This window comes from Mastomys coucha, unplaced genomic scaffold (genome assembly GCF_008632895.1).
Source record: "Mastomys coucha isolate ucsf_1 unplaced genomic scaffold, UCSF_Mcou_1 pScaffold23, whole genome shotgun sequence".
In the NCBI taxonomy this organism is placed as follows: domain Eukaryota; kingdom Metazoa; phylum Chordata; class Mammalia; order Rodentia; family Muridae; genus Mastomys; species Mastomys coucha.
This window is the reverse complement of record NW_022196906.1, coordinates 34691509-34704003: the sequence shown is the minus strand read 5'-3', so window position 1 is coordinate 34704003 and position 12495 is coordinate 34691509. Positions and strand designations below refer to the sequence as shown.

The 12495-nt window shown below is 44.2% G+C and overlaps 1 protein-coding gene across 1 annotated transcript in view; it reads right to left on the bottom strand.

The window, feature by feature from the left end:
• The window catches only part of Clmp (CXADR like membrane protein), a 105978-nt gene that overhangs the window by 5577 nt on the left and 87906 nt on the right, over nucleotides 1–12495 (bottom strand). Inside the window, exons 3-5 of the mRNA XM_031344948.1 lie at nucleotides 7422–7623; nucleotides 5080–5247; nucleotides 3491–3613 (exon numbers count right to left, since the gene is read on the bottom strand). Of these exons, the coding sequence (XP_031200808.1) occupies nucleotides 3491–3613; nucleotides 5080–5247; nucleotides 7422–7623 (493 nt within the window). The remainder of the gene's footprint in view (nucleotides 1–3490; nucleotides 3614–5079; nucleotides 5248–7421; nucleotides 7624–12495) is intronic.

The window sequence follows — 12495 nt, the reverse complement described above, 5'->3', positions numbered from 1 at the left end:
AAAAAAAAAAAAAAAAAAAGAATGACATTGAATTCCTGATCTTCCACTTCTACCTCCCAAGTATTGGGATTATAGGTATGTACCACCAGACCTGGCTAAAGAACAATTTTGCAGTTGTTTCAACATACAATCTTTCTAATAACTGGTATTATTATTTACACGCATGCACATGGTGTGTGTGTGTGTGTGTGTGTGTATGTGTGTGTTTGAAACCCAGTCTTGGTTTATAGCCCAGACTGACTTTGAATCTATGATCCTCTTGACTTTGAGACTGCAGGTATGAGTTCCCATGCCCAGTTGGTCCTGATTTTTTTTTTTTACAATAGCTTCAAATAAAAAGGGTAGATGTTCAGTTGACATGAAAGCCAGCTCATACTTTTTCAGTGGAGACCTTGTTAAATTTGTAAGACAACTGATACTTGAAAGGATGGAAGTACAGTACTTGACAATTTGTGACTTGATGATGACAACTTAACAGACCTCTGTACAGCAGAGAGATTCCTATTCCAGTTAAATAGGTGACCACAGAAATCACAGATTTTGTAGAACATTAACTATTTTGCTGCCTGCTCCAGTGATCTTCCCAGTCTTCAAGTTAAAATGTCTTTGTCCCTAATCTAATGTCTCAAGCGGCCTTTGGACCAGTTTTAACATCTTTTTTTTGTTTGTTTGTTTGTTTTTCGAGACAGGGTTTCTCTGTATAGCTCTGGCTGTCCTGGAACTCACTCTGTAGACCAGGCTGGCCTCAAACTCAGAAATCCACCTGTTTCTGCCTCCCAAGTGCTGGGATTAAAGGCATGCGCCACCACCGCCTGGCCAGTTTTGACATCTTAACAGCTCTTTCTTTCATTAAGTGATGAAGTAGTTTTTGGTTGGTTGGTTGGTTTTTAGCTATATTTATTTATTTATTCATTTATTTTGTGTGCTGCATGTGTGGTATGGTGGGGTGAGGGTGGTGCTGGGTAGGTACGTGTCCCCATACTCTCCTGTGGCTACCACAGGACAACTAAAGGAAGTTGGTTCTTTCCACCACGTGAGTCCTGGACATAGACCTTCAATTAGGCTTAGTGCCAAAGAACCTTATCTGCTGAACATCTTACCGGCCCATGACTCACTTATAGTAAACTAAATACAGACGTGATCAGAAGGGACAGCAGGTCACATCTGAGACTTTGGTTATACAAAATCAGTGCAATTTTTAGTTCTCAAGTCTCTAGATCCCAAATGTCTGTTTCAGGCTGTATCTCATTAAGAAGCTTGGGCTGAGCTTGAACTCTCAGAGCATGCTTTCTCAGATGTCACCATGAGGGAAGCCAGCTGTGACTTTGCAGGTTTTTTTTTTTTTTTTTTTTTTTTTTTGAGAGCCTATGTGAAGAAAGAAGGCCTACACCCAGTAGTCACTGGGAGCCATTTTAGAGGGCTAGCCTCTAGCATCTAAGTCTTACCTGTGTGCAGCACAGAAGATGCTCTGTGTAACCTCTCCTGAGGAGACAGTGAGCCTGACTTCCCAGCTAGGCCTCTTGTAGAAACTGAGAGTCAGAAGTTTTAAGTGTGGGGGCTGGAGAGATGGCTCAGTGGCTAAGAGCACTGACTGCTCTTTCAGAGGTCCCGAGTTCAATTCCCAGCAACCACATGGTGGCTCACAACCATCTGTAATGGGATCTGATGCCCTCTTCTGGTGTGTCTGAAGACAGCTACAGTGTACTTATTTACATAAAATAAATTAATAATTCTTAAAAAAAAAGTTTTAAACCAGGCAGTGGTGGCACACGCCTTTAATCCCAGCACTTGGGAGGCAGAGGCAGGCAGATTTCTAAATTCAAGGCCAGCCTGGTCTACAGAGTGAGTACCAGGACAGCCAGGGCTAGACAGAAAAACCCTGTCTCAAAAAACCAAACCAAAACAAAAAAAGTGTTAAGTGCACTAATTTGGGGTAATTTGTTCCACAGAAATAGATAGAGATCTTCATGTCAGTTTTGTTTTGTAAGTTGGTTTATGATGTCTTTTATTTAAAAGTGTTTAGTAGTCCCCAGGGCGGAAGGGCTGCTACTTCATCCCTGAAGATACTTTGGCAGGCGTCATTTTTGTGGTCTATAAGCTCCAGAGCTGGCTAAGGATATTGATTGCTTTTCTCCCTTGGCATATTTATATATTTACTTTGTTTGTTTGTTTTGAAACAGGGTTTTGTTATGTAGCCCTGGCTGTCCTAGAACTCACTATGTAAACCAGGCTGGCCTCAGACTCAGAAATCCACCTGCCTCTGCCTCCTACGTGCTAGTGGGATTAAGGGAGTATACCACCACACCTGGCTCTTTTCTTTCCTTTAAAAAACAAAAAACTAAAAGAAAAATGATATTATCAAGCAGCTCCAGCAGGTATCACACTCCTGCTGTCCCTAGAGCTAGGATTACAGAATGTATCAAAACACCTGACCCTGCTTTTTTGTTTTAATATATATATATATATTTTCGAGACAGGGTTTCTCTGTGTAGCCCTGGCTGTCCTGGAACTCACTCTGTAGACCAGGCTGGCCTTGAACTCAGAAATCCACCTGCCTCTGCCTCCCAAGTGCTGGGATTAAAGACGTGTGCCACCACCGCCCGGGCTGTTTTAATATTTTTTGAGACAGGCTTTTATGTGGCTTTAATTAGCTCTTAATGTCTGTGTGGAGTAGGGGATGACCTTCAACTCCAGATTATCTGGTTACACCTTCTAAGCTTGAGGATTACGTGTGCATCTCTAAAGCCACTCTAGTCTGTTGCTGTTTCTAGCATCTCTGACTCTGTCTGGTCTGTCTGTCTCTGCATATTCATGTACTTGTGTGTGTTCGTGACTGGCTGCATTTGTGTGTGTCTGTGTGTGTGTGTGTCTCTGTGTGTGTATATGTGTGTTTGTCTGTGTGTGTGTGTCTGTGTGTATGTTGGTGCTGGCATCTTACCGAGGGAGCTGACTATGCAGGTGCTAGCCTACTGAACCAAATTCCCAGCTCCACAGTTTGGTTCTAGTCCAGCAGACTGGCTAATTCACATTGGTTACTATACACCCAGTAAATATCAATAAGTGGTCTTCTGGAAGTAAAGACTTTGACCTTGACCTTACTTTTATTCACAATTAAGACATCTTATACTAACCTGCAATGTAACAATACAAATTTTAATAAATTATTTTTTAAATATTTATTTATTTATTTTATGTATATGAGTACACTGTCGCCACTGTCTTCAGACACACCAGAAGAGGGCGTCAGATCCCATTACAGATAGTTTTGAGCCACCATGTGGTTGCTGGGATTTGAACTCAGGACCTCTGGAAGAGCAGTCAGTGCTCTTAACCACTGAGCCATCTCTCTAGCCCACCAATTTTAAATGAAATAACAAAAAATGTCATTATTGGAAAGTTGAGGGTTTAGTTCAATGGCAGAATGCTAGCATTCTAAAGGTCCTGGGTTCTCATCTCCATCATAAAAGAAAGACAATCCCGAGATACTCACACTGTACAGTCACTCGTACCACACAGCTCTCCTTTCCAGCCTCGTTGCCTGCTGTGCACTGGTAGAGCCCAGAGGAGGCCATGGTGAGATTCTGCAGCAGCACTCGGCCAGGGTTATTGTAATCTGTAGAAGCAGAAATCGAGATGGTAAGTCCCCTCCAGGACAGCATCTCTATTGTTTACTGATGAGCATCACAGACCTGTGATGTGGAATGGTTGGATGGGGTGAAGTGACAGAAAAGATCCTGTTTTGGAGCATGGGAACTGGGGAGATATTATTTTAAATTGTTATGCATCCTCAAGAGCTACAAAAGATTGGGAACAAAGGCTCTGTAGCTATTGGGGAGGCTGAGGCATAAATAACATTACCTGCCATAGAGCTAACTGGGTTACAAAGGAAGTTCAAGGAAGTTCTGGACAACTTCCTGAGAGTCTGTGGAGGAGGGGATGTATGTACAAGGTGCTAGGTCCAATCCCCAGTGCAGAACCAAAAGGAAAATAAAAGATGGAGAATAGTTAGTGGATACTAAACCAGCTAATTTAGATAGCATTTTTCCCCACACTCTCATTTCTGCCTCATTTGAAGGAAGAAATGGGTTTTGTTGTTATTATGGTCCATGAGTTTACAACTGAAAAATGAAATGCAAGAGGTTTGACAGCACCCCAGTCATGTTGTTAAGTCCCTGTAATCCCAGCAATTGGGAGAAAGACAGGACAATCCAGAGTTCAAGACTGTCCTTGGCTATGTAGCAAGTTCTGTGTCAGCCTAGGCTTCATGGCACCCTGTCTCAATAATTAAGCAATAACAGCAAGAGAGGTTCACAGTGGGCATGGGGGTAGTGTGAGCATGTAAGCCCAACACTTTAGAGGTGGAAGCTAAAGGATCAGTTGCTCAAGGCTAGCCCGGCCTACATAAGACCTCTCATTTGATCTCAGCCAAAGGGTTGAGAATAGACCTGGGCTGGTTGGTTTTTAATTGTCAAATTGACACATCTGGGAAGAGGGAACAAGTAGTATTCCAGATTAGACTGGCTTTGGGCATGTCTGTGAAAATTTGTCTTGATTAACGATTGATGTGGAAGGAGGGCTCAGGTTACTGTGTGTGGCGCCATCCCTAGGCAGGAGAGTCTGGGTTATATAAGAAAGCGAGCTGAGCATGATGGAGAGAACAAGTAGGTAAGTAGGGTTTGTCAATGGTTCCTGCCACCAGGTTCTTGCTTTGCCTTCCTGTCTGACTTCTCTCACAGATGGACTGTGACCTGGGAGCATAAGACGACATAAACACTTCCCTCTTAACTAGCTTTTGGTCATACTGTTCTATCACAACAACAGAAAAGCAAACTAGGACATGATGCTGTATGAAACCCTGCCTCAAAACCCCAAAACTCCAAATCAAACCCAGAACAAAACAAGCCAATGACAACCACGCACGCACGTACGCACGCACGCAAGCACGAACGCACGCACGCACGCACGAGATTCAGCAGCGAGCTCCAGGGCATCTGGTGAGCTTCTGACAAGGAAGATTTGGAATTTTGTGGACGCCACATTATATTTTTGGCCCAGCAGATTGACAGGGAGATGACTTACCAATTCTAGATTTGGGTGGCAGGTGTTCATCCTCTCCCTCCTTCTCCCGGACTCGCTGCCAATAATATACAATAGGCTTAGTTCCAGAGGCAGACTCACATTGCAGCGTCAGGTCACTTCCTTCGGTCGGCTCTCCTTCCAGCTCACACTTGGGCTTGGATGGTCTCACTGGTGAAAAAGATTTAAGCCTGATCATTCAGAGAGTCTCCAAACGCCAGTGGGAGAACTACACCCCACTTTGCTCCTTATTCAGTTCTCCGGCATGCCTGACTTTATCCAGTTTTGAATTGAAATTCATCCAGCCATGCTTTACCTCCCAGATCCCTGATCACCCTCTCCTCCTCCATCCCTGTCCCTCTCCCTAGCAGAATCCTCCGCCCCCAGCTGCTACTAGCAACGCTGGAACCTGCAGTGACTCAGAAGAGACAGACACGGCTATTTATGGGGAAATTTAAGGAAAGTTATATACAATTTTACTGATATTGAAACAAGGATAAATGATCAGTAGTTTGGAAGTAACCGTTCAAATATTCAAAGGACGGTGAGTCTTAGAGGGTGTTTGAATTTTACAATGAGCTACCATGGGAGAATCATAATTACGGACCATGGAGATGGCTTGGTGGGTAAAGATGCTTGCTGTGTGGGCCTGGAATCCTGAGTTCCATCCCAGAACCAACAGTGGAAAGAAAGAAGCAACTCCTGAAAGTTGTCCTCTGACCTTTGTAACACACTCACGCACACGCTCCATAAAATAAGGTTAAAAAAGAAAGCTATAGAGCTATAGAGTTGGCTCAGCGGTTAAGAGCACTGACTGCTCTTCCAGAGGTCCTGAGTTCAAATCCCAGCAACCACAAGGCAGATCACAACCATCTGTAATGAGATCAAATGCCCTCTTCTGGTGTGTCTGAAAAAGCTACAATGTACTTACATATAATAAATATGTAAAAAAAAAAAAAACAAAAACAAAAAAACAAAAATGGCCCTGTGAAGGTTCTGTGCCCCAGTGTAGGGGAAGAATGCCAGGGCCAATAAGTGGGAGGGGGGGTGGTAGGCATGGGGAGGATGGAGGCGACAGGGGTTTGTTCTTGTTGTTTTTGTTTGTTTGTTTTTGGAGGGGAAACTGGGAAAGGAGAAATTTACGTGTAAATAAAAAAAAAAAAAAAGGACAAGGTAGGAGGTCAGACGCCCAGAAGGGATGACTATTACTGTAGTTGCTGGAGACTTAAGTTTAAAAAAAAAAGCCGGGCGGTGGTGCACGACTTTAATCCTAGCACTTGGGAGACAGAGGCAGTCGGATTTCTGAGTTTGAGGCCAGCCTGGTCTACAAAGTGAGTTCCAGGACAGCCAGGGCTACACAGAGAAACCCTGTCTTTTTTTTTTTTTTTTGGTTTTTTTCGAGACAGGGTTTCTCTCTGTAACCCCGGCTGTCCTGGTACTCACTATGTAGACCAGGCTGGCCTCGAACTCGGAAATTCGCCTGCCTCCGCCTCCCAAGTGCTAGGATTAAAGGCGTGCGCCACCACTGCCCGGCTGAGAAACCCTGTCTTGAAAAACCAAAAAAAAAGAAGAAGAAGAAGAAGAAGAAGAAGAAAGCTATAATTGTGTTTTCTTCTCTCATTATAGCTAAAATCTAGAACATAAACGCTTCTTTGTGGTGAAGTCTAAGTGCACACTACAAAGGATTGCATAGGTGACTTTACCATTTGCAGCTGTCTATTGCCTCATAGACACCCCTTAAGATGCAGGCATTGCCAGGTGATGGTTGTGCACGCTTTTAAGTCCAGCACTCAGGAGGCAGAGGCAAGTTGGATTTCTACAGAGCAAGTTCCAAGACAGCCAGGGCTACACACACACACACACACACACACACACACACACACACACACACACATAAAACAAAAACAAAAAAACAACCTTGTCTTAAAACACAAACAAGGGCGGGAAAGACTGTTCAGCCGTTAGGAGCACTGATTGCTCTTCCAAAGGTCCCGAGTTCAAATCCCAGCAACCACATGGTGGCTCACAACCATTCGTAATGAGATCTGACACCCTCTTCTGGTGTGTCTGAAGACAGCTACAGAGTGCTTAGATATAATAATAAATCTTTAGGCCAGAGTGAACAGGGCAGGAGCAAGTGGGTCAACCAGAGTGAGCAGAGATCTGAATTCAAATTCCCAGCAATCACATGATGGCTCACAACCATCAGTACAGCAACAGTGTACTCACATACATAAAATAAAAATAAATAAATAAATCTTTTAAAACATACAAACAGACAAACAAACCAAACCAAAGCAGGACAACAAAAAGATGCAGGCATTTATCTTGGGATCCTACTTTACCTAGCACTTTTAAGATGACATGGCTCCAGACATAGCGTCCTGAATTCTTCACCTTGCAGGTGTATCTGCCTTCATCACTGGGTTTCAGAGGCTCGATCTGCAGGGAGGCATCTCCTGCCAGGAAATTGGAAGCAAAGGCCACTCGGCCCTTCTGCTCCTCAGTCAAGTTATTGTAGACATGACGGCTGGAATATGTAATAACCTGAGGAGACAGACAGAGGCAAAAGGTGGCACTCAACCTTCTCCTGCTGTCAAGATGAGGAGACAGCCAAGTGTGGGAGCACACTCCTGTTATCGCAGCAAGCCCGCGGAAGTAGAATCACAGCTTCCAGGCCAGCCTGGATCTCACCGTGTGGACCAGGCTAGTCTCACACTCAGAGACCCACCTGCCTTGCCTGGGGAAGTGCTGGGGCGAAAGGTATGCACCACCACACAGGGCCTGTGTAGTGTTTAGTTACAAAGTCCTAACTTCTACCTTATTAACTACTCAGAACGACTCCATTTTGGGTGGCTTGGGTGTGGACAGCTGCACATACCCTGAGCATAGTGTTTCTGGAAGGTGAGCAGTAGAGGTTACCAGTGCTTGCCTTAGGCTAGAGGATCAGGAGGAGAAACGTCCTTCCACAACCTTTTCTTCTGCATTCTTCTACCACTTGAATGTGGGCTCTTCAGAGCGCACCTCCCTCCACCTCCTGCTAGTTGCTTTGTCACACTATCTGTCTCATCACATTTGTTCAGCAGTCCCTTCCCCCGCCCCCAGGTAGTTATTATGCCCATTCCACAGACAGGCAGCTGAGCACCCATCTCTGTAGCCACCGAATTTGTTTTGTAGTTGAGATGGAGTCTCCAACAGCCAGGCATGGTAGTGCACATCTTTAATCCCAACACTGGGGAAGCAGGGGCAAGAAGATCTCTGAGTTGGACGCCTGGTTTACCAAGCAAGTTCCCTGACAGACAGGGCTACACAGAGAAACCCTGTCTTGAAAAACTGAGAGAGAAGCCAGGCGGTGGTGGTGCATGCCTTTAATTCCAGCACTTGGGAGGCAGAGGCAGGCGGATTTCTGAGTTCGAGGCCAGCCTGGTCTACAAAGTGAGCTCCAGGACAGCCAGGGGCTACAACAGAGAAACCCTGTCTCAAAAAACCAAAAAAAAAAAAAAAAAAAAAAAAAAAAAAAAAAAAAAAAAAAAAAGAAAGAAAAGAAAAGAAAAACTGAGAGAGACAGAAAGTGGGGTAGAGGAGGGCAGGAACAGAGAGACACAGAGGGAGCAAAGCCCACTGTCTCAGCTGTCTGTAGCTGAGGATGGTCTTACCTCCCCCGCCCCGCCCCATCACCACGTTCCAAGTGCGTTAAGTGTGGGGTTTGCAGGTATGTGTCCTTTTTCCTCAGATACCTCTGTGCTTCTTTTTTGCTCTAACATTTATTTATCTCTTAATAGCTTTCCCAGAAGATTTAGAAATGGAGGAGACTGAGTTCGTGGCCAGCCTGGTCTACAGAGTGAGTTCCAGGATAGCCAGGGCTACACAGAGAAACCCTATCTCAAAAAAAAAAAAAAAGAAAAAAAAAAAAAAAAAAAAAAGAAAAAAAAAAAGAAATGGAGGAGAAAAGATAAAAATGAAGAAAAATAATATTTTAAAAAATACTTTTAGGGGCTAGAGAGATGGCTTAGCAGTTAAGAGTACTGGCTACTCTTCCAGAGATCCTGAGTTCAATTCCCAGCAACCACATGGCTGCCCACAACCATCTATAATGGGATCTGATGCCCTCTTCTGGTATGTCTGAAGATATCGACAGTGTACTCATATAAATAAAATAAAGAAATAAATCTTTGAAAAAAAAAGCCTTTTAAATTGTATCTATCTTGCATGTGTGTGGGTGTGTACATTAGCAGATGGAGATCAGAGGGCAGCTTATGGAAATCGATTCTCTTCTTCCACCACACGAGTTCCCAGAAGGGAATTCGGATCACCTTTACTAGTTGAGATATCTTGCCAGACAGTGCCAATAATGTTTTGTTCTTGCAAAAGCTGAGAATCAAGGCTGGAGTGATGAACAGTTCAGTGGGCAAAGAGGTTGAAGTTCAAATATGAGGACCTCATGCACTTATGTAATAGCAGGGCATAGTGCTGACACCCCTCTCCCCACACTCACACTAAAGAAATAAGTGAACAAATAATAAACAAGTAAGTAAGTAAATAATTAAAATTGTTAAAAAATTGAAAACCCAGCCAAACCAAATAATGAAGGATTAGAATGTAGACCTAGTCTTGAGGATCATTTTTGCCTCCTTCTCCCCGCTCCCCTTTCATTTCTCCATGGGTAAGAATAAGTTACTTGGGAAGCTGGAGAGATGGCTCAGCAGTTAAGAGAACTGGCTGTTTGTATAAAGGACATGGGTTCAATTCTCACCCAGATGAGCTCACTGCTCACAACTGTCTGTAACTCCAGTTCCAGAGACCTGAAACCCTCACACAGACATACATGCAAGCAAACCATAAAAATAAACAAATCTTAGCTGGGCAGTGGTGGCGCACGCCTTAATTCCAGCACTTGGGAGGCAGAGGCAGGCAGATTTCTGAGTTCGAGGCCAGCCTGGTCTACAGAGTAAGTTCCAGGACAGCCAGGGCTATACAGAGAAACCCTGTCTCGAAAAACCAAAAAAAAAAAAAAAAAAAAAAAAAGGGAAAAGTTTTAGTTACAAATTGTTGTTTTTTTTTAAAAAAAAAAAAAGAATAAGTTACTTGGGGGGAAAAAATCACAAAACATGTGAGCCTGGAGTCTTTGCTTTTCCTAGGTAGTGAAAACACATTTTAGATTTCCCTAAGAGAAGAAAACAATTCCCTACTAATCAGTACACCCTGCCTGCCTATCAGTCCTTTACTCTTTCTGTAGATCGTCTTGGATATCATTCCTGTTAGTCACAAAAGCCAAGCTGATCAAGTCCACCAAAACCTCAGTTCTCTAACTAAAGCTTTGTCTCCCTGTTCAGTATAAACACAGCAAACAAGGAATGGCTGCTTCCCACCAGACTTGCAAAAGCCACTCATCTTGATTTCAATTACAATTCAGTGAGATTAGTCAGGAGAGGAGTATACACCCAGAATACTTTCCTTGGGTTTACTCACAGCATAGCAAGGAGGATGAGCCAGAAAAGTTGGTGGTGTTTGAAATCTGGAAGATTAGCCAGCTAAGTAAGGGATGAGAGGTGGGAAGAGGAGAACATTCCAGACACACAGGGCAGCCCCACAGTAAGCACGGAAGCATGTGTGGATCTCCCAGGCACATTTCTGGATACAGAGGTTCCTCATCAGTTCACTCTAAGTGCCTCAGTGGGTCCCCAGCCACACGACGTTGCTCTGCCACTCATCAGAGGCTTTGCAGAAGAGAGTCAAAGCAACCAGTAGTAAAACATCTATCAAGCTGGGCGCCTGCCTTTAATCCTAGCACTCCAGAGGCCAAAGCAGAGGGTTCTCTGAGTTTGAGGCTAGCCTGCTCTATAGAGTGAGTTTCAAGAAAGCCAGGGCTACACAGAGAAACCCTGTCTTGAAAAAACAAGCAAGCAAGCAAGCAAGCAAGCAAACAAACAAACAAGAAACCACCAGTCTGTCCACTTTATCCAAATCCAAACTCCAGTGCTGTCTTCCTTATTGCCTCTTTGAGAAAGATATTTTCTGTACTGGCTGATTTTGTGTGTCAACTTGACACAAGCTGGAGTTATTACAGAGAAAGAAGCCTCCCTTGAGGAAATGCCTCCATGAGATCCAGCTGTAAGGCATTTTCTCAATTAGTGATCAAGGGTGGGAAGGCCCAGCCCATTGTGGGTGGTTGCCATTCCTGGGCTGGTAGTCCTGGGTTTTATAAGAAAGTAAGTTGAGCAAGCCAGGGAAAGCAAGCCAGTAAGGAACATCCCTCCATGGCCTCTGCATCAGCTCCTGCTTCCTGACCTGCTTGAGTTCCAGTTCTGATTTACTTTGGTGATGAACAGCAATGTGGAAGTGTAAGCTGAATAAACCCTTACCTCTCCAACTTGTTTCTTGGTCATGATGCTTTGTGCAGGAATAGAAACCCTAAGACTCACTCTCTCCCACCCCCACCCTCTCTCTCTCTCAAAGATTTATTTATTTATTTATTTTATGTATATGAGTACACTGTCACTGTCTTCAGTCACACCAGAAGAGGGTGTCAGATCCCATTACAGATGGTGAGCCATCATGTGGTTGCTGGGAATTGAACTCAAGACCTTTGGAAGAGCAGTTAGTGTTCTTAACCACTGAGCCATCTCTCCAGCCCTATACCTCTGTCTCTTAACCGTTCCTTTGAGGAACAATTATGAAGGACTTTGGAAATGGGTAGGCAGGGCGATGGATGTATTTTCTATAATGTTAGATGTGTCCCGGGAACCCTGTGCAGCTATTTGATTTTATGTCCAGTTGTTGTAGTCTTTGGCTGGGCTATTTACCAACTCTGCATTCAGTACGCCTTTACTAAACTCCTACTCTGAGCGGTAGTCCATAGTCCCAGCACTTGAGAGCTGAGGTGCATGAGTTTCAGGTGTCATGAGTTTGACAACAGGCTGGATTACAGCACTACTTTGTCTTAAAACAAAACAGGGCCGACCCATATGCTGTGTTCTTGGCTCCATGCTGGAAACTGTGACAACACAAAGGGTTGGGTGTTGTGAAACGTTAAAGGACAGCTTTGGAAAAGAGGTGAAACCATGACTCAGTGCATAGAAAGTGAGCAGGCTGTCAGGAATTTTTATTTCATTCATTAAAAGACTGAACACCAGTAAGATGAGAAACCAGGTGTGGTAACAAACACCTATAATCGCAGACCTCAGGATGCCAAGGCAAAAGAATGAGTTCCAGGCCAGTCTGGGCTACAGAACAAGTTCCAGGCTATGAAAAAACCTGTCTCAAAATAAAAACACATGGCTGGGCAGTGGTGGCACACACCTTTAATCCCAGCACTTGGGAGGCAGAGGCAGGTGGATTTCTGTAGACCAGGCAGCCTGGTCTACAGAGTGAGTAGCAGGACAGTCAGGGCTACACAGAGAAACCCCGTCTCAAAAAGCC